This window comes from Hesperophylax consimilis, chromosome 8 (assembly GCF_061612785.1).
Source record: "Hesperophylax consimilis isolate HC1 chromosome 8, BYU_Hcon_1.0, whole genome shotgun sequence".
In the NCBI taxonomy this organism is placed as follows: domain Eukaryota; kingdom Metazoa; phylum Arthropoda; class Insecta; order Trichoptera; family Limnephilidae; genus Hesperophylax; species Hesperophylax consimilis.
Window position 1 is genome coordinate 26,841,878 of NC_142843.1, and position 23,717 is coordinate 26,865,594.

Below are 23,717 nucleotides of genomic sequence, written 5' to 3' on the forward strand. Positions count from 1 at the left end.
CGTACGGATAATGATTATCAAGAGTGTGGTGAAATATCCCCTTAAAACCCCCAATTAAAAAAAATAGAATTGGAATTGTTAAGCACCAAGATGATAAGTGACTTACGATGCTAACGGTTTGTTGCTCAATGCCATTGGGCGGCTGCATGGGCGGGGGCGAGAAGGGCGGCTGCGCGGGGGGCTGCGCGGCCGCCGGGGGCCCCTCCTTGCAAGGCGGGGCGCCCGAGGCCGGCTCGGCGGTGGCGGCTGCCTTGATGGCCAGGGGCGCAGCCTCGCCGTTCTGGGCGGCGAACTGGGCGGCCGCCGCGGGGAACGGGGCCATGCCCGTTTGTACCATGTGCTGCAAACAGAGAAAATAAGGTTAGTTGGATTTATCGAGGGGCTTAATTTATGACCTAACTAACTTTATTGAATATACGAATACGAAGGCAATTTTGCAGTCTACGAAACAATTATACTGATAAGATATTTTCACTTAAACATTCAAAATCCAGAACAAATTAGAAAATACAAACTCGGGTCGATCCACGAGATTCTTATAATAACATAAATTCCACCTTTCCGACAAAGAAATATGCAACACTCTATAAAATTATTTAATATCCTCCCTCTTGCAACAAAAACTATAAAGAAAATAAGCAACTTCAAAATTAGTATTAAGAGGAAGCTACAAGCCAAAAATGTGTATATTCTTGGTATACCTTGTATTGAAGGTAATAGGCATTAAAATCGCTTGACAATTCACACGTTGCTTGCAATATTCATTCATGAGCAATATAAGACAAAAAATAATGTTTGCTTTATACATTTTGATGTGGATATATTTATGGAGTTTATAAATTATGAACTACTACTTACAAAATAAACGAAAAAATCTTTAGTTTTTTTTCTGACCTAGTTTTGGTTTATACAATCTTGATTTATTGCTTAAGAGGAATTAGGTAATAGGCATTAAAATCGCTTCACAAAAGGAGTCTAGAAACGTTCGATTTCAAGCAAAAAACTGGTTTTTATTTATTTTTTATTTTTTTGTAAATAATTTTATAAGCAAGCAAAAAAGTTAATCAAGTGAAACTGTCACAGATAATCTTAGCTATAATACTGTATTTTTAAAAAGTTGTTTCCCTTTTGCGTTCATACATTTCTATTAAAAAAAATTTAGTATATATTTATATTTTTTATTGAGTTATTTATTTTTAATTTGTATTCTACTCAAGCAAAACGATAGGAAAACCTTCAATTTATCTAAAGCATTTTTTTGGTACACATAATGTACACCAATTTGTTATAAAGATTAATCAAAATAGTGATTTGGCATTAAGCTTCGCCTTAATGCCAAATCACTAACTCCCTTAACGCACATGTTTTTCTTCTAGATAATGCATTATAATTTTCCTCTTGTAATATTTAAAAAGACTTAAAAAAATTAGCATACTTGCAAAAACCTGACTTAATTTATAATTCATGAACAAAAATATGTATAATTGATTGATGTATTTTTAAATATAAGTCGTAAGTCACTAGTTATTGCGAATCCTAGTTGTAAGCCAGCTGCATTTATTATTTAACAAATATATTTATACAGCGCACTTGAGGCGATTTATCACGAAAACGGCGCTATATAAATTAGCCAAATATTATTATTTAAACCATGCACAATGTGACCTTAGAACGGGGTACCACAGTAAGGTCAAATTGTTTTATACTTTTGTAAAAAATATAAATACACCCCAATTGCGGACCTGCTACCCACCGAGAGTTCTCAATTTAAAATTCAGGCGAAGTCTAGTAAAAGCATACGGCTGATAGCTAGCTGCTTTGTAACCTCTGCACTTTTTCTCGTAAACGATACAACCAACAAAAAGAGAGGTTACAAAGGAGCTACGAGCGGTATGTCTTCACTAATTTTTCCGTATTTTTTTATTATAAAATATGGCATCTTGTCTTATTTTTTATGTGCATAACGAAAAGTATGACGTAGAAAACGAAAAACGCAGACGGTAAATAACCGTTGAAATTTCACGACCGACAATTTCACTAGGCACCGCCCCAAACATGCATTGGTCGTTAATAATTTTATTCTTCTCGAGGTATGTAAGCAGTTTGTCATTGATCACACGTTCCATCACCTTGGATAGAATTGATGTGATCGCTATGGGTTGGAGCCAAAGATATTAGAAGAACGAGATATGCTATGTTGGCCGCCGGACCGTAGCCGGAGTACTACCTAATTAGGGTACTTTGAACGGTATCGGGACGTGTACGCACATAAATCTGTTCTATGTATTAGTGCGGATACCTTAGCGCAAGCGAAGATGTGCAGTAGTATTGGTGAACAAAACCGGCGACACTTGGCAAAACAATTCCACTCAGTACGAACTGCGCATAGCACATCTCGTTCTTCTAATATCTTTGGTTGGAGCGGTCACCCTTCTTTGGAATAGTGTGAATAACCGCTTTTTTCTAATCAGAGGGTACAGAGCCAGACTAGACAATTGTTGGTAGATTATCGGTCATATAATATTGAGCTTTCGTAGGAATACCTTCAGAAAGCTTTGAAGTCATGTGCCTTGATGATGGACTCTATAAAGGCTGTGCGAAAAGTTGACTAGAGGGAAAATTGAACGCTGAATCCGTTATAACAACATTATACCTACAACAATAATATTATTGCTGAATAAATCTGACTTTACCAATAAGAGGTTGAAACGCAAATAATATAAATTAAGAAAGAAGATTCATAAATTTGAATAAATAACTGGCATTAGTGGTTCCGGGAATTAATAATAAAATTAATTTGATCCACAGCGAAAATCGCTTTTCAGGGAAACCGACGTCCTAGATTGTAAAGCTTTATTAAGAGTGAAACCTTTTAAACAATTCATAAATTCAAGTCTTGGTTTCGGCGTTCAAGCTTAAAATTCTACATAAAAGCCGTGTTATTACAATATTAAAAGCATTTAACAAAAAAAAAGCTTTCGAATATAATTTAAAATACTTGAGCTTTCAGTAGAGGGAAAGGGTTTTCTATCTTCTACCCTTTACGTAGATGTGTGGGTGTTCTGATAATTAAATTACATGAATAAGAAATGGTTCTCTGTAAGGGCCAGGGCTTTCATTAGAAGTTCGGAATTTTATTAAAACATGTTTGGTATAGCGCTAATTGTGTAAGCAGGGTGGCCACAAAAAACGGATTTCAAAATTCCCTGATAATTCCAGGTTTTCCAGGGCAGTTTCTATATTTTTCCCTGATATGTTTTATTTGGTATAAGGACATATCGTTCAAAATTTTATTTTTGAAACACGATTTTCATCTACGCCAGAAAATTAGAACAGATACATAAATAAAGGGAATTCCTTCATCTAAAGCATTTATTATTTCCTTGCACCACAATGATCTATTCAAAACAAAATACACTTATTACAAATTTATGATATTTCGCCTGAAGACAATTTGTGTACAAATGAAAAGACCAGACAAAAATAGAAAAATAAACAAAATTAAGTACAGTAGAACCCCGATAGTTCGAAATTTTCGCCAAAAAAATTTCCGCAGAAAAATTTTTTCATACAAAATTTTTTTTAATTCGAAATTCGTTAATTCGTAATTGGAATTTTATTTTCGTCCGCGCACGAACATTTGTTCGTGAAATTCGAAAAAAATTGATTTTTGCGAAAATAAATCATAATATTTCGTAAATCTGAATCTAAAAGTCAGCCGTGGCAGTAAAACGCCGAAAAATGTATTTTTGCGTAGTTATACATCGTCCTAATTAGTATTATTATTTTGTAAATCTGAATCGATTTACACTGGAATGTTGTATTTTTTCAAATTTATTTCGATTATCCGAGTTTGAAGAGCCGAGAAAATACGTTTTACGCAGATATATGTCATAGTTTTACGAGTTTACACCAAATATCTGTATTTAAAGGGTCGGCCGCGAAATTTCGATTTACGCGTAAATGTATCGTATATTTACGAATTTATTTCGAATATTTGAATTTAAATGGCCCGCTGCGACGGAAATCGGCCGCGAAATCTCGATTTACGCGTAAATATATCGTATTTTTACGAATTTATTTCGAATATCTGATTTTTAAAGGGCCCGCCGCGACGGAAATCGGACGCGAAATTTCAATTTACGCGGAAATATATCGTATTTTTACTAACTTTACTTCGAATATCCGAGTTAAAAAATTGGCCGAAAAATTTCGATTCACGCCGAAATATGACATATTTTTACGAATTTACTTCAAATATCTTAATTTAAAGGGTCGGCCGCGACGGAAATCGGCCGCGCATTCTCGATTTACACGGAAATATATCGTATTTTTGCTAATTTTTTTCGAATCTGAATTTTAAGAGCCGGCCGCGACGTAATACGACCGCGAATGCTCGTTTAACGCGGAAATATATCATATTTTTACGAATTTAAATTCAGATATTTGAAATAATGGGCCGGCTGCGACGGAAAATTACCGCGAAATCTCGATTTACGCGGAAATATATCGTATTTTTACGAATATCTCAATTTAAAGGGTAGGCCGCGACCGAAATCGGCAGCGAAATCTCGATTTAAGCGTGAATATATAGCATTTTTACGAATTTATAGCGAATATCTGAATTTAAAGGGCCCGCCGCTACGGTAATCGGCCGCGAAAATAAAGAAATAATTGGTATTAATACGAATTTACAACTAAAATACCACCCGGATTTGAAGAGGCGGCCGAGAAAATCGATTTTCGGCGTATTTTTTTTTTTAATAAAAATTCGAATTACGTGGGAATTCGTTAATTCGAAATTTGATTTTTGATGTCCCGTGGATTTCGAATTAACGAGGTTCTACTGTATTGACACTTTGTAAAAATGTTGATAATGATGATCTTTAAATTTTTTTACGACCGTACTGGGTGTCCGACCCTTTTGACACTTTGTCGTAACTTTGCTAGCTTTTTCTTTACAGATTTCGCACCTACATAGTACCTATAGGGGAAAAACCAAGGCGGGGGGTTTACGACATGATTGTGTTGCAAGGGCTATTTACGAAAATAATAATAAAAAAATACCTACTTATCTAGTTGTCTTTGTCGGCATATCTTTTGTTACACACGCCGCAAGTAAAAGTAATAAAACACAACTTTGGGACTTCACAAATCGTAAATAACGAATTTCGTTTTATTTTTGGAATTCCCTGATATTTTAAGAATATTTTAAAATTCCCTGACATTTCCCTGATAATTCCCGGTTAGGTAAAATTCCCTGATAATTCCCGGTTTTCCCGGTTTTCCAGGTCTGTGGCCACCCTGGTAAGAGACCATTAAATAATATCCATGCGTTTCGTACAGTCGAGTTTGAAACCGATTCAAATTGATATAATTAAGTTTGTGTAGTGTTATCATATTTCATTCGCAAAGAGCGAAAGAGAATATCGAGGCTTTCGTTCCAATAATTTATAGACTGAGATCATTAAGTTTATTTACATTCAAAACGCACCATTATTAATTTTGGCAAGAATTTAAATAATGATCTGTCGAACATCATAATTTTAGAGCAGACATAAATCATAGCGATGTTAGTTTTTAAAATTTCTATAATAATATTATGCCGGGTGTATGGATTATATCAAATAGTCCAACCGAGTTAAAATACCAAAGCAGAATTCAGTAAGCTATAGACAGGCTATAAAATAAGTTATTTTGGGAAATTTATAACGGAGCGGGAGACCTCATTAAATTCGTCTAATTTTATGCACGAAAATATTCGAAACGCGAGCAATTTATAGGAAATATTACACGGAGGCGGGGACACTAAGCAGAGGACCGTTTCATAGGAATATTCCCCAGGATTGCGTCACGTAGCTCCAGATACTGCGCTCTACATGCAAATGTGTAACATAATTGATACAGCAGTTGTGACACAAAGATACGTAATAAAATAAACAGATACTCCATAAAGCAGGGAATCGATTCACATAAGATATTTAAATGAGTAATTTACTGCTCCGAACATCAAAGGAACATTGAATGCATAAAAGAAGAGCTTTGATTATAACAGATTATAAAATGGATTTAGAAATTAAGTTCATCCAGGGCAGGGGCTGTTTCGATTCATTTCGCGACCCGTAACTGTCAGAAAATAAAACGTCAACTGAAGAAAAAATAAATTCCGGAAAAATATTAAAAGCTTATAATTTATTTCTAATGAATGGAGATTGCTTCGAGGATTCGGGATTTCTTTGTTATTCAAACATTTTATGAAGTAATGCTGATTAATCTCCGTGTCCTGAACAATATTAATAACGAATTGATAAGAGTGGCCGTAAAATTCTGAAGAATTGGAGTAATTAATCAAAAGAATTAATTATTTTTGATGGACTTTTTAGGGCGGGGGGAAAAATCTAAGGCCTGAGGTGAATCCAAGATGACCGGAAGCTCGAAAGATTTAAAAATAAATGAAGGAAGATTAAAATATATTTGCTTCAGCGAAATAATTGCTCTTGCTCTTTGATGTCTTCCGTATTATTTGAGATTTATTGCAACCGCACATCGCTGCCAATTGGCCGAATCAATTGATTATTTACTCTGTTAGTTTGTCAAATTTTATAATAAAGTGGTATAATCGAGTTTCTCTGAGCAAAATGTAATTATCCAGAGGTAGAAGAGGTTTTCGGGGTCGTTTGTACTCACTCAGCCAAAATAAAAGAAAATCCATTTTTCAAAATGGTGGCAATTTATTCGCCATTGACTATCTATATCGATATTTTCGCGGAGAAATAAATGACTTGCAAAATCCATTCATAAAGTCATGACAGCAAAAATGTTTGAAAGAAGCTTTAAAAGCCACGCCATTATATATAAAGCTTTCGCTAGGCAATTTCCATTGTGAAAAAGCTAGGGTAAATCGCATATTTAAACTGCTCCGCTTCAGAAAATATCAGCAAGGCTTCATGGCCGCCGGGAAATGGAATAATTTAATTCAATCGCATCCATTACGAGATGCACTCTACGAGCTGCAGAGTGCACCAATCATATTATTTTGCGATCATTTAGGGGAAGATGAATTCTTATATTTTGTGTGTTGCGATTGGCCTTAAATACTCACTTAGTAATAAAAGAGAATTATGGAGATGTACGTGTACACGTAGCAAACAAGGAAGACAAGATCAAGTGAACCATAACAATAATTGAGTAGCGGTTTATCCTCCCTGTCCACCCTGGTGATGGTTAGTGAGAGAACAGTTTGCTTTTGTGTTAAAAAGCTCGTAGGTGGAAAATTTCTAGGCTTTTGTGTTCTTCCATCGTAAAACTCCTCTCTGTAAAGCTCTTGAAAGATAACCTCAAGATTTCCTGTGTGTAAACAATTGAATAATTTGTAAAACGTCGATTTTTTGTGTTGTTCCGTTAATGCAGTATTTATGTATCTATTATTTTAACACGAGGGTCAATTGAATGTAACAGTATCTTGAATAATAAATCAAGATTGTCGAAAGAATCAGGGCTCACCGAAAAAGATTCCCTTTAAATTCCTCGAGTCCGGTTGATTTCGACCTCAACAAATCCCAAGAACAAATAGGATCAAGTCTCGACATCTCTCGCCTGATTAATGAGTTTACTGTCGGGTCCGTTTGTCCCCGGTAAAGTGCGGGCCGAAGTTGTGATCACGCGTCACGGACACACCAATTAACGAATCGTTCGACGGCCGGCAGTCGATACGGGTTTAAATTAGATCCCGAAGTTGCGCTCAATAGCACCCCGACTGTCCGAGAAACGTCGAAGTCGGATATGCAACCAATTCTAGCCATCTAGTTCTGTAGCCAAATGCCAATATACTTCTTCCGCGTTAACCGGCTGCAATTTATCGGAGTGGGACAGTGGGTGCTAGCTGCAGCGCACAGAGAGAAGGGCTGTAAATTCGAGCGACGTGATGAATTTTCAGCTGAACTCGGTGCGAACGAGTGAAACTAAACGCGATGAATTGAACAAGCCTCGGCGAAAATGTTTAATCCAATTGATTCGCATTTTCCAATACGCCCGAAAAGCAGCGAGCATAAATTGAAGAATTTTTGTACGTGAATTCGAATACCTAAACCTACCATTTTCATTTGAGGAGTTACATACTCATGTACCTAAAGCTACCACTATCATTTAAGGAGTTACGTACTGGTGTGTCTAAACCTACTCTTTTCATTTTAATAGTTACATACTCGTGTATAAATAACTAGTAGTTCTGTGAACAATAGCCATCGCGTCCAAAAAAGTATATTTCCATTTAATAAATGAAAACCAAAATTTTCTCTGAAATTATGAGATTTGTAAATAGGTACATAAACCATATATTTGAGTTGGTAGGTAGTCAAAGTCAGAACTAGACAAAGTTAGTCATCTAGTCAAAGTTAGCCACCTAGTCAAATTTAGCTATCTAGTCAAAGTTAGCCATGCAGTCAATGTTAGCCATCTAGTCAAAGTTAGCAATCTAAGGAAAGTAAGGCTTGCTTGAATAATAAAGTCAACTAGTCAAAGTTAGCCATCTAGTCAAAGTTAGCCATCTTGGTAAAGTAAGGCTTGCTTGAATAATAAAGTGGATGCAGCAGATTTTCAAAAACGGAAACGGAACGCACAAACAAAATTGTAGACGAAATGCCAAACGGTCGAGTCAAAACAGGACACGGTGCCCAGAGCAAGAAAATAATTTGGAAGATTTAAAACATAAAGGTATTACTATAACACCATAATTTATATTTAGGCAGCATTGATATAGTCGTATTTGGTCTATGTTAGGTAGAGGTAGGTATCTTGTAAAATAGTGAATCAAGCAGGTTTTCTAGTAAAGCCGAACCATACTATTCAATTTTAATGGAAATACATACAAAAATATTAAACTTATATTACTTATTTACGAAAAAAGCTTTTTTGTTATAGTTGCATGATTTAATAAAAAAAATAATAGTAAACATCTACAAAGTTTGAAGTGATTCTCCTGAAAAGCTACTAGCCGTGTAGAGATAATATATAACTTAACATTTTGTGCAGAAATGCAATTGCTGAAATTCAGGACTAAATCTATTTAAGCAAATTCCACGAAGGTTTAAATTTTAGGTACAAAGCTGGCCTATATTCTCTCAGCCGCTAAACCAACCAATTGCACTGTAAAAGCTCAAAAACGAAGTACGAGCTTTTACATCGTAAGTAATATTTTCATAAAACGATAAACTAATTTTGCAATGGGATGTCGAAAACGTTTTCATTTTGGGTTTTTATTTAAGGTGTAGAACTCCAGTCATTAAACTGACAGCTTGACAGTGCTTTCGGAAGGCAAAACAGCCATTACAAAACAAATACTAAATATACCTAGCAGATCATACAAGAAAAATGTATTTGATATTGGTAATAATACATGTTTGAAGGAGCTCGTAAATGCCTCTAGGGGAAACAATCAACTTATTCAATTGTACGTTTGATCTTTCCGACAAAATATAACAGAGTCGTCGCGCTAACGAAGCCCCTGACGTAAATGTCCCTGAGATAAAATCTTAAATACGCACATATAAATTGGAAATTAAATTATTAGTCCTCGCAATAAGCAGGAAAACCTATTCCGGTTTATGTAGAGGTAACGAAGGGTAATTGTTTTCCTCCGCGCGTTCATCCGCCCTGTTTCACAATAAAGTAGGTAACTTATTTGGACGGCCAGATTTTACTTCTCTCTACATACAGGGAAATCATTTTACAGAGGCCCTTGCTTTACTGTACTGTACTGTACTGTACTGTACTGTACTGTACTGTACTGTACTGAACTGGTGTACTGAATGGATAACAAAATAATTTAATCTCTAAATAGTATAAAGTCGCTATCAGCGTCTGTCTGTTTGTGGGCTTAGTTCTTCAAAACTACGCAACGGATTTTGAAAGGGTTTTCACTATCATTTAGAGAATATCTTCCGGAAGGTTATGTATATAATACATGCATTTTATATTTATAGAAAGTAGAGCAAAGGGAATATTTTGTAAAAAATTCGGGCGCTTACATTGCTAACGCTGGCCAAACCTTGTGAGATACATCAAAATAATGTACTACGGAATTGTACACATTAAAAAGGCCTACAGAAAAATGCAATATGTTACATGTCTATCTCCTAAGGATAAACCCCAGCAAGGCCGGGTTCACGTCAGCTAGTTAAATAATAATTTTGTTTTTGGGGAATAATTTATGAGGAAATAATTGAAGAATGAAACAACAACAAAAAATATATATATATTTTGCGGGCGAAAAACTATCAAGTACTAAACTATACTTATACACTAATACATAAACGTCTCCTCTTTAAAATGATTTGCCTGACAAAACCCGTAAAGAGTTTCACATATTACGCCCGGATGCATAGAGAAATATGCCACAATTACTGAAAAAAATTCCTCGAGGAAAGACATAAAATTATATAAAAAGATCTTCGTGGATAAGGAGAACTGCGTGTCGAGGGAATATTATATCTGAGAGTCAAATTTTACAGGCGAATCCTCCTCGTTTAAATATTAACATATTTCGAAGGACATACGAAATCGAATAAAATGAAAGATATTTGAAATGTATCTCTTATGTCTACGATTTAAGGATCTTTTTGCCAGACATGTTAGCTTTTTGCAAAGGATGAAGAATCCGATTGCAAAGTATAAGAAAAGTTTCAAACTTTGTACGAAAACTTTTAATCCACCTAGAGAGCTGTTTTTTTTATTCACGAATCATACGAAGATCGTGTTTTGTCTATTCCTACAACACATTATTCAGTAGAATACATCCTCGGGGAAATGCCGGGAAAATAAAACATCGCAAATATGTAAAAACAAAAAACAACTTCAATACGACTTTTGTATACTGAAACGTTTTTACCTCCATTTCGTAAACCGTTTATGCGTAACGTGAATTTATAGTTTCAGCCCTCGGAGTCGTAAAACATAATTTATTGGTACCTACGAACTGCCAACTATCTATTATAATCAAATAATAATAACAGACTAAGGCAGTTAGTTAACTGCTCTAATTAAGGCTCTTTTACAATTATCTACTCGAGAGTTTTTGAACCGAAATCCACTTAATACTAAAACTGTACACGTAATAGATCATAAATAAGTAAGTAAGTACAACTTCTGGCATTACAACATTTAAACAGACAAAATATTATTCCCTTAAAATACATTTAAGTCGTAAGAGGGTGACAATATCCCAAGGACGTTAAAGAGTGTACGTTGTATTAATTTGACTACCCATAGTATTCACTACCCCTGGCATTCTTCCCATAGATAATTTATTTGTTTATTTGTTTATGGCATGGATGCGTACCGACTGTAGCCGAGCTACGACTAAACTTAACACGTTCAGTCGATGTTGGCTTCAAGAGAACGGGTCAAATCTTCGAATCGTTTTTGTGCAAGTCGGCTCGCATGTGGAACGAGCTACCCGGCATCTATTTTTCCTGTTTCATACAATCCCTTCCTGCAGATAACCCCGCCTCACAACGCCGCCCAACCGGGTGGCGATATAGTTCCCCTGTCGTTACGCTGTATAGTGCACAGACAAAGGCGGTACGTGTTACATGAAAAAAATAAAAACTGTACGGACTATCAATGCGGCGCGGCGTAACTAATGAATTTTATTCGTTTAGTGTGTAGGTAGAAGCAAAGACGATGTGCCGCTGTGTGTGTAGATGTGATTTGCAGTAGTATAATCAAATTATGCAACCCTTTCATCTGGAGTACCCCAAGGGTCCGTTCTGGGCCCACTACTCTTCATCCTCTTCACAAATGATGTCGCTAAAATAATAGAATCATTCGGCCTTCTATCTCACTGCTACGCTGATGACCAGCAAGTTTATTTTTACTGCTTACCAGAAGAAATAAACAGTCTAAAAATTCGTATAACTGAGTGTATAGAAGCAATTACTCGCTGGATGACCTCAAATAGATTGAAACTGAATCCCACAAAGACTGAGTTTCTGTGGACTGCTACAAGCAGACGTCAGCATAACATTGAAAACTCCCCAATAACCATTTCCGGAAGTGACATCACTCCAAAAACGTGCATCAAATTACTGGGTGTCAATCTGGATGCTAATTTTTCCCTTAAAACTCAGGTGAACAGAACTGTAAGCACGGGGTTCTTTCAATTAAGGCAAATTAAAGCAGTGCGGAGAAACCTGCCAACAGAGGCGACTAAATTGCTAGTCAATTCCTATGTTGTTTCACGTCTAGATTATTGCAACGGAATATATGCAAGTCTCCCTAAATGTCAAATCAACAAATTACAATCCGTTTTCAACGCCGCGGCAAGGCTCATCACCGGAGTATCTAAATACTCCCACATTTCAGAGCATCTCAAAAATCTGCACTGGCTCAAATGTCCTGAAAGAATCCAGTTCAAGGTATGCTGGATGGTATTTAAGTCACTTAACGGAATGGCTCCGGCTTATTTATCAGAATTGTGTATTCCAGAAGATTCCAACTCCCGACAGTCAACCCTTAGGTCAGCAACGTCATCAGCTATCGGAAGGTTGAAGGAACCAAAGCGCACACCAGATACTAAGTTCGGTGAGCGTGCTTTTGCCGTGTCAGGACCTAAAGCCTGGAATGGACTGCCACATGATTTGAGAATGATCGCAGACTCGACAGAATTTAGGTCTAAACTTAAAACGCACCTTTTCAGACAGTCGTATCCATAATTTCAGAAACCTTCACTTTCACAGTTGACGGCAATTTAAATTTAAATTAACAAAATGTAAAAAATACTAAAAATAAAATAAAATAAATAAAAATAATAATTAAAAATAAATAAATAAAAATGATAACAACTAACAATTTGTAGGCTTTTAAGACAGTTAAAATACATTTAAATTAAAATAAAAAACTATAGCAGACTTAAGATCATGCGACTACCAGTGTTTTTTGATGTAGTGTCCTCTGCGTGCAGTTCTATCTTTTATAAGCATAAACTTTTTAATATAAGTGTGTTTGTTGGAAGTGACTTGCCAGGTAAGTATGTTTTGGTATCATTTCTAAATAACAAATGTAGATCCTAGGAAATAAATTGTACAGCGCCCTTGAGGTGATTTTTCACAAAAACGGCGCTCTACAAATTATCCAATTATTATTATTATTATTATTAACGAAGTTGGCGACACTCTTGCGCGTGCAGTGTAATACTTGTAATGGTTCGTGGCACATCGCTGTTTCTATTTTTGATGAGACTACCCTTCTATGAAAGCTTCCAAACCATCTCCCTTCGGATAAGTGCTGAAAATGTTGTTTTTTTTAAATTTCATCGAGTCGTGAAATCTTCAGCGTTGTGCTGAAGATTTTCTTATTTACATTTCAGCGTTGGTTAAGAATATACCGCGGGATGTTCTTATTTACGAATGTGATGAAAAACCTCTTCCGCCGTAGCTTTGATAATATATTATATAAAGCATTGAAACTGAGCAGACCCAGCATATCTTTGAATCCGCAGCCTACAGCCCGCCATTTTGAGACTTGTTTTATTGATAGAACATTGAATAAATCACTACTGTTGCCGGATTTAAATTTCCGCTGAACGGTCTCGAGAAAATCTGTTGGATAGTTAGCTTTTAATTTATTCACGTATGAGAAAACTTAAGAAGGCTTTAATATTCAAATGTTTTTTTCGTCAAAAGCTTAGCGTAAAAGACGTTAATAATCCTGTGTTGTATTATTTCTTTCGGTTACGTGGGCTGTTTATGAGAAAGGGTGAGAGCTTAAAAAAATGCTGAAAGCTCACTTGTAACATCTCACTCCTACTCATAAAAGAGACATGGAACTGAAATACTGGATACAAAAAAAGCTGCTAACGGGGCGCCAACGAAAAATGACTTTTTCTACATTACCCTACACAGGAGGCATGTCATATTTGGGTATGCTGTGTGCAGGGTATTTTTAAGGAAAGAAAGTAGAGGAAGTTCTGGAAAGGAAAACAGTATGAGGGATGGGCAGGAATGGGCAGAGTGATTAACGTATTAATGTAGCCCGCTGCCGTGCAGGACGATAGGTCAAGACAGACCTTGTGGAGAGGTCCACAAAACAGCCTCTCCCGATCTGGCACGCCACGCAGCTGATGACAAGCGCACCTTGAACACACCTTTCCCAATGAATCCGGGCACCTCTGCAAGTTAATAAACGTAGATATCCAGATTCACTTGGGGTGGCCTATGGATGGCAGAGGTGTTGGTTATCCACTAAATTACTGAAATATGAATGAAAACACGCTCCATTGGCGTGCTGTTGAAACCGCTATTGTAAATTGTAACATCACACTCTTTCTAATAAACGAGGCTTGTGTGGTAACAACCCGCATAGAATACATCAACATATTAAATTAAATGAAAGATTTGGGATCAAAACAAAGGTACACAATTTTTACAAAACTTAATATGTAACACCAAATCAAGCATAAATGCAATACCATTCACATCGTTTTGTACTTGTTTATTGTTTGTGTTTTTGTTAATATACTATTATACTAGCACAGACTCGTAGAGATCGTGATATAAGTAGGATTTATGAAGCTGAAAGAGTTTATATTTTAAAAAATGTCCCTATTTAGAAAAGATCAGAAATTTACCTTTCGAATGAAAGAAAATCCTGTGAAAAATAACAACATTTGTAAAAAAAAATTACAAGATATGCGCATTTCAGATAATATGGAATTACCGATTAATTAATTAAATATTATTTTTTTAAATTGGTACCCACTTATTCGCTAGTCTGAATAATTGTTTCCACAATCAGTTGTAATTTGGAAAGTTAAACGTTCGTTGAACGTGAATAATTTCACGCACTAACACTTGACAACACATCACATCACATCAAAAACAACCGAAATTAGTATGTGTGATTTTTTAACCTAGTAAAATGACTAATATGCAGCATTGCATATACAACACTTTCTAAAACACGTGAACACCTCAGCACATGTTCTCCCGGTGAGGTGTTCACGAAAAACTTTACAACACAATATTAATAAATAAACAGAGCTCCGTTGTAACATCCCTTTCTGTTATGTATGAATATGGGAAAGCGTGAGAGGTTACAAAGGAGCTATCAGCAGTATTCACGAAGATATTCATGAATATTTCAGTCATTTTCACTTCTGTTAAAGATATCAACCGTCATCATTACGACATCAATACAAGTAGGTACTCGTTGTATGAATGGCGAGATTTTCGAACTCGTTCCATCTCGAACGCCCGAGACGTCGTCGTTATCATCATCATCAGTCGCCATCGGAGGCTGCGGCAAACATTACCAGACCGGATGCGTCAATGCGTCATTTCGTCATTTGTCAACCGCGCTCTTTCTAGACAATCTACACGCGGTGGAACGCTCAGCCAGAATCTCTCGGCACCTACTACGCGGGAATGATTAATAGAACCAAACCGCTGAAGAGAGATATATGGTAGAATTGTGCTTTGGGCGTGTCCGTGTGCCCGAAATTGCTCAATTTTTTCTTCTTATTTCTGGTGAAATTAATCAAAAATTTTCAAACAACGAAAGATGATGTTTACGAGAGATAGGAAGGCTGACAGAGATATTTAAAGAAGGGCGCAGGTAACTCCATTAATGGAGGACTGAACGCAGTTGGCGATAACAAAAAAATATCCAAAGAAGCGAAGCTAGCAGTCCACAGAGTGCTGGTACCTACCCCGATGTACGGAAGTGAGGAATGGAACTGGCAGAGAAAGGAAGAATGTTAGTTAGTAAGGATGAAAGTAAATTAGACTGTTAGCTCCTAGGTCCTGGACACCCAAAATACACAAACTTGGCATTATATATATATTGGTAAATATGTAGGTATGACTAGAAATACGTTAAAAATTATAATAACTTTGGCTTTGTAGGATTTTTTTTGTTTGCACTAAGTTTTTAATATTTCTCCTAGTTTTTTGAATTTTCGTTTTATTACCCTATATTTTATAACCGTTCACTGAACAGCATTTTGTCTTGCTTACGTCTACTTACTGTTAAAAGCGAGAAAGGGACAAGTTTAGTGCATTCGTGCAATAAACTTGTAACGATGATCGATTTTGAATATTCGAAAATTTTTTACTTTGTTTTCATTTTACAATATTTTTTTCCATTGTAATTTTCTTTTTTAAAGTAAAATAACAAGTTATCTTAGAACATGCTTACGCTCATGCGGTGTTTGCATCTGTGTAAGTACTGTGCTCGACTTAATTCTGATTGAGATACGTACTTAATGGCGTCCTCAGTTTTCTACACTTCTAGAGATAATCTGATCAGTGCACCAAACACATTTGGTTCAATCCAAATTGAGCACAAGCACATGTAATAACAGCGCCGTAATTCGATTTGAAAATCTATTCTATGAGAAGATGAAAGGGTATGACGTATATATACTTTAAAATAGAAATAGATAATTCGTCTAGGGAATTCGCAGCGACTTGGAAAGGTTTCGGAGAAAGTTTTACTTCAAAGGTTGTCGGTTTAAACTAAGATAAACGTGAAGGCAAAAATTTAATTTAATTTAAAAAAAGGCATTTTTTGAGGAATTTATTAGTATCACTACGTTTTAATTTACTTGTTATCACCACATCTGTCCCATTCAATAAATTTATTGGTATCACTACTTTTTACTTTACTTGTTATCACCAAATCTGCCCTATTCAATAAATTTATTAGTATCACTACTTTTTACTTTACTTGTTATCACCACATTTGCCCCATTCAATAAATTTATTACTTTTTACTTTACTTGTTATCACCATATCTGCCCTATTCAATAAATATATTAGTATCACTACTTTTTACTTTACTTGTTCTTACCACATCTGCCCTATTCAATAAATTTATTAGTATCACTACGTTTTACTTTATTTGTTATCACCACATCTGCCCTATTCAATAAATGTATTAGTATCACTACTTTTTACTTTACTTGTTCTAAACACATCTGTCCTATTCAATAAATGAAATACTGTAACATTTGAGAATAAAGTTTTTTCTAATTTTTCTACCGCAAGCGTCTCAACTACCTAGGACCAAAGTGACCTTGGCACCCGTAGAGATGGGAAAGAGATGGATAAGAGGAATATTGAGAAGTACCTGACACTAAGATATTGTCACTAACCATGGTTAACATCATATCGAGCAACATTTTAATTCCGACCGGTTCTTTTTCACCAGAGCCATACTAAGAGTATCTACATCTCCGGTATGGATGAAGATTTTAACATGAGCAACAAGTATATTTTGTCTTGAGAATGTATATTTATTTTATTTATTAATGTTAAGTTAGCTCACATCGTTGTGTGGGCTAATAATTTTAGAAACATATTTGTATAAAAAGTAACATTATTTGGCAAACATATTACATTTTTAATTTAAACGTATTAAAAACACAAAAAAAAAATTTTTTTTAATGATAAAGTAATGTTTATAAGACAAGGTTTTATGCGTAGCATAAAGGATGACAAATAATTATAAGCAATAATTAGTCGCCTGAGATATCAATACAAATAGAAAATATCTCCCGAGTAAAAATAAATGCAGCCAACGGGAAGGCACGGGTTCAATTCCCGTTGGCGGCATTTATTTTTACTCGGGAGATATTTTCTATTTGTATTGATATTTCAGGAGACTAATTATTGCTTAAAATTATTTGTTATCAATATTTGAGGTAGACATACTTTCTTAATTCCTTTTTAAAATGAATCATATATTTTAATTTTAATAATTTCATTCGGGATTTTGTTGTAAAGTTGGACCGCCTCGTACATCAGAGATTTCTTTATTAATTTATATTTTTAATGTGAAACCGCACAAGAGTCCCAACTGCTCCCAACCGTCTGAAGCCAGAGAGATTATGGCACCCCCAATTGGGGTATGTTGAATGTAGCGGGTAGTGGAAGGAGATGGGAGGAGGAAGGTGGTGAAGTATTTCTGGGTGTATATTCTAAGTGCTTGATTTCTTCCTTGTGGGCAATCTAATTTGCTTTGCATTTCTCTTCCCGTGTCCATGTATCTCTCCTTTCATTTCCTTAGACATCATCCCTATGTATATTTTAAGTGTAAAAACAAAAACATTCCAATATATATTTTGCTTCATAATATTCTGATCCTTTAACATGTCTCTTATCCGTGTGAATATATTGCGTATAAGATAATATGTGTTTATTATGTATACTGTATAAAGTTACGAGGTTTTGCGTAAACAGAGAAAAAACGTCTACTATATAAGTGAATTTACGATACAAAGAAACCGTAGTCATATTTTCAACGAAACGAAATTACACTGAAGGTATTCCTTTGTAGGTGGTAAGGTGTCCATTTGGCATCTTATATGCGTGCTAGGACCATTCCACTTCGGCATACTTGGAATCCTAGAGCACGTTATTGGTTCACGGAATATCACTAGGAAGCTATGTTTTGGCCCTAGATGCCGCATTGTTTCGCAACTATTTCGGTATGGGAGATTGCTAACGGCCACGTTACCAATATTGCCCAATATACAACCATTATTACCTAAGAAATAACTTCTTAAAGCTTTACGCTTCATTCTGATTTTAATTATTAAAACATGTCAATTATTTACAAAGAATACGAAACGGAAAAATATAGAATTTACTCTAAACACGGATTTATGTACGTTCTGATAATCTTCTTTCCCAAATTGACACCAAAATCCCTTTTCCAGATAAGGGATTATTTTCGATAGAATTTTACTGTCGGCCAAGGTTAGGCAACCTATCGCATTGACGTTAATCTGATGTTCATTTTCTATCCCAAAATTAATACGCTGAAGCATTCTTTGAAAGACAACGGTTAATGTTGGAACTATAATATTAAAACTAAACAAATAAACTAGAGAAAAAAATTAACCCGTTAAAATCAAAGTTTTTTTCCTACAATACATGTCTACACATCTAACATATCTACAATACATATGACATCAATATATGACACGAATGTGAACGGTAGAAGTCGTGGACGCCCCAGGAAGACATGGAACGAACATGTAAACCAGATACTTGAGACGGACCATGTCAAGAGTCGGAATAAAAAAAGAGTATGTTTGAGACGATGTATGAATGTGGATGAGGAAAGTAGTGTGTGCCGAGACCGAGTTGTTTGGCGGTCCGTCCTCTCTGCCTACCGCTGTGGGGAAACGGCATGATGGTTAGTTAGTTATATCCATTTAAAAATAAAATAAAATATTTGGTTATACTGAGGAGTGTACCTTCCTTCTCCGAGACTGGAATCAACGGCGCTAAAAAAACAAACGCAGATCGCGTAGAATCAACATTTATTTCATATATTAACTGCTGTAATCTAATTTCAGAGAAATACGTAAGTTTTCGGTTGTGTTTACTTGATTGCCACCAAAAGTTGATAAGATGCATTGTCATCAAATACGAGCCAATTTCTGCTCAATTCATTTTCGAAAACAAAAATGCATTAAAAAAAAACAGCACCGTATACGCTCCTAAATTGGTTTGACACACCTGATTCTTTGTAGTGGGTATCTACGACAAATTGCGGTTCAAAATACACAAGTTAATCTTCTCGTCTGTATCAATAAATCCGTGCGAATGTCAAATCTCCCACGAGAATAGGATCAAATATGTCCCAAAAACTCCAAAAGGATTGTGAAATCTGTTTGTTTTTAACAATTAAACCTACCGCAAATTCAATTTATTCCTATTTTTAAAAAATCGGTAAATATGTGATTATTCTCGTATGTATCAATGAATCCGTGCGAATGTCACATCTCCCACAATTGGGATCCCAAAATGAGAGGCGAGTTATAAAATATGATGAATCCATCGAATCCATCCATTTCCCATCCAATTATGTTCCAATTCATCGGGCTCAGATATGCAATACCTGGGGTCCGCGGTCCGATTCAATTTGGGTATCATTTGTCATATGCCAATTCTACGTCGTTCGGACATAACGAAAAATGATTTTTCCAATATATGTTCGGTCACAGAAGTACCACAGGGTAGTTCATCCTTCGTTATTTAGGGTGAAATATTACAACAATTTGTCGAACAATATGGTAAAATTATTTTTTAAATGCGATGTACGTAACTATCACGCCAATTCTCAGAAAGGGTGGTCAGAGAAATGCTACATATATATAATATTTAATTGAGATATAGGGTTGTAACCATAGACATATGAATATTAGTAGACCTGCCCTAAGTGATTAAAAGCGTATTATCCCCACTCCCCATACCGGTTCCATTGAGCCGGCTGGGCTCGCATATGGCCTCAAGTGAAATTTGAAAACGTGACGTCATCATTCTTGTGCGAACTATGGTCGAGGCATCATCGGTTCATTTTACGAAATAACACGGCAAAATGTTGACTTGTGATATGAAAACTTGTAAAAATAGATGTGAAAAAGAGAATAAACCCAATTGTCGTATTACATTCCATAAGTAAGCATTATTTTACTTTATTTTAAGCTTATTCACACCGTATTATATGGATCAGTTTTAGAAACATATACTATCACATCACAATGTAGCGATTCTCAAGTGTGCTCATCGTTGTTTACTGGGGTAAGTAAATTATGAGACATTTGTAAAAGTGTCTTAACTAAATACTCTGAAACTAACTACGACTCTGAAAATAGAAGCTGCCTTACTTTGCCGAATTTGGACTTCGCAAATTAGTTCATAACGTGGCGAGTAATTTGCGCTCCCATGTAGAAATGTCTATTCATTCAAAAGCAGATTTTACTTTTAAGAACTAAATGGTGATATTATAATGCGAGATGCCTATTTACTGTCAGATTGATTTATTGACGAATCACAGTCAGCCTTACTCCCTTCGTTCTTTAACAGTTGATTTTACCCCTCGCCATTATCTTCTCGTCTATGAATTCCTATGTCTGTGGTTGTAACTGAATAAAAGAGTTTATAGAGAAAATACACCCGGTATAAATACGACATGTCTGTTTTTGCTACAAGTTGAATAATGTGTGCCACAAACATTTTTGTGGTACTTAGGTCTTAGGATATTGACGATGGCACAAATACATTTCTACATTTTATTTACTAAAAAAATGCACTTAGTGCTTTATTTAATTCAGGTATTCATATTATGTCTTGGTTCACACTCCTCGGTCACAAATCGTCACATAATATACTCGTAACTACTCTTCTTTACTAGTGACTCTTGATATGACCAGAGTTAAGTAATTGATTCACTTGATTGTGTCATGTCTTCCTTGACTGCACCGGCTCATTCTTCCATTCACTTCGCATGTCAATCGTTCTCACGGCGCTCCTTTCTTTGTTCATCAACTCTACATGTCCAAACCATTTACCATCTCCACCTTCGTAAATAGGCTCTTATATGGTATTACTTACATCGTAGCCTCGGGGAGAGGAAAAATAATTTGGGTCAGGTAGGAGTTTGGGTCAGATAGAAGTTTGGGTCACTATCAGAATTATATGTCAACATGTTTTATTTTGGATCGCATTTCTACATGTGGCTCTGGGACACAAATAATTTAGTTACTCACAAGCGAGCTTCCATTGCAATGTGTACATCTCCATACAAATATTTACGAAATTTTAAACAAAATATTCAATAAAAGACACGTTTACGCCCCGCGTTATTTCAGCGAGCGAGCGCACATCTTTTGATGTTATAAATCTGAAAATTTATAGTTGGCATAAGCAAAATATTTCAGAATAATGATCCTCACATAAAAATGGTTTACGTATGCCGGACATGCGAGTGAAATAAGCCAGTAAAACTCATATTTACGGCCTAAATCTATTTAAATTGTCAGAAACTGAAATAATTTAGGATTCAAAATGGGGCAGGTGAATATTCCTGAAAAGCTGCGGAAGTCGTCGGGAAACCGCATCAATGAATTTCTTAATTTAAGCAACTTTATTTCCATCTTTTCTTACTACCTTTTCAACGGAGCAAATTCATTGAAAAAGTTAATTATTTCTAGAAATGAATTTTTTGCACGTCTATTTCAAGTAAGGACGATAATTTGCTCAATTGTAATCGAAGAAAATCAATATGAAATATGTAAAAAAAAAGATCCAAAGCAATTATGAAACACGAAATTTTAAAAGTAAAAATTACTATATACGAGTATGTATCTTATTTACTTCAATGTTAATATAATGATTAAAGCAACTAAAGGCGATGCACCACGTCCTGTACCATTGTGGAATCGGGGCGCTAACAAATAACGCTCCTTATATAAAAGGTGATAAGGTTTAAATTCCAGCTTAAGGTAGGCGACACACTACGATGTACGTATCATGGCTTGGCCTATTTCAGCGTATCGCTGGCCATACACTACCAATATGATTGTATGGCGAACGATATTCTGAAATAGGCTACGCCACGCAAGTAAAGCGCGCTTACAGCGTAAGTAAACCAATTAAATCATTCGGAGTTAATTTAACTACATATCATATTAAATTTTATCAAATATAGGGAATTCCATGGATATACTAATATAAACCTAAACTAGATATCAAATTATTATAAACAATAATTAGTCGCCTGAAATATCCAAACAAATTGAAAATATCTCCCGAGTCAAAATAAATTCCGCCGACGGGAATTGAACTCGCACCTTCTGATGTCCGGTCAGGTGCTATTTTAAATTTTTTTCAAGACAATTTCAATTTGTATGGATGTTTCAGGAAACTCATTATTACTTATAATAATTTGTTATCCTGTGTGCTGTGCATGAAAAACCTTGTCTTATAAACATTAGTATATCATTTTAAAAAATACTAAACTAGACAATAAACTATTAAATCTCGTTCATAAATTAAAAAAAAGCATTTTGTTTTAAATTAAGTGAAAATCTTTCATGGATCTAAGACGGTTGGCGCTGTGGAAAATACATCAAAATACTGTCAACCGCTAAATTCATAATAAGATAACCTTTTCACTACGCAAAACGCCTAGTAATTATGGTCTGAACAATTAATAGGTGGTGACAGATTGTTGGTGTCGGTGGTTGCGCCACATCTACGTAGGAGCCGTATGTAGATTGGCAATTACGAGCAGTGACAGAATAGGGAACGAGGCGACTACATAGGTATTTCCCCAGATTCTATGGAAAATAATAATTCCTGTCCGTTGTCGCGACGTGTGACATAAATCATATCCAATTATCCCCCCGCCGGGGTGTGATAAGGGAATCCTTCCCCTACGGTGACAAAGTACCAAAACAACAAAACAATTTATCAGAAAAAAAAAACATACAAAGGATTTGACATCAATGCAGTGGACCGAAAAACTGAATAAATCTCTGGTTTTGTCGAGAAGCCATCACTTACCGGTCTTGTAAAAGGCATTTTTATTGTGGTAAACGATAATTCACTTTGGTTGTTTTATTTTCGAATCCACAATATTATTAATGAACGATGAAAAGCTCGAGCAAACTTCAGTTAAAACAAATATCGCAGACTGCAAACATTACCCGTACTTATGTTTGTTTGTTGTACCTATTCGAGAAAGTAAAATAACAATTTTCTGAAGTAGCCATTCTTGGCTCGGATGAAAACAAAGGTATGGTAATTGTAAACGCCAGGTTTTTCCTGGATAAATGTATAAATATTTTTCTAAGACATATTTTTCTAGTACCCAGATTATTTATATGTACAGTTCTGAAAATAAACCAAAGATTGTTATTGTAATGT

General features: G+C 35.5%; 1 protein-coding gene across 14 annotated transcripts in view; it reads right to left on the minus strand.

Moving 5' to 3' along the window:
• Rbfox1 (RNA-binding Fox protein 1) overlaps positions 1–23,717 on the minus strand; it is a 731,414-nt gene that overhangs the window by 36,482 nt on the left and 671,215 nt on the right. For all 14 annotated transcript variants that reach the window (XM_089634055.1, XM_089634056.1, XM_089634058.1 and 11 more), the window contains one exon: positions 107–340. In XM_089634055.1, coding sequence (XP_089490181.1) covers positions 107–340 — 234 coding nt within the window. The remainder of the gene's footprint in view (positions 1–106; positions 341–23,717) is intronic.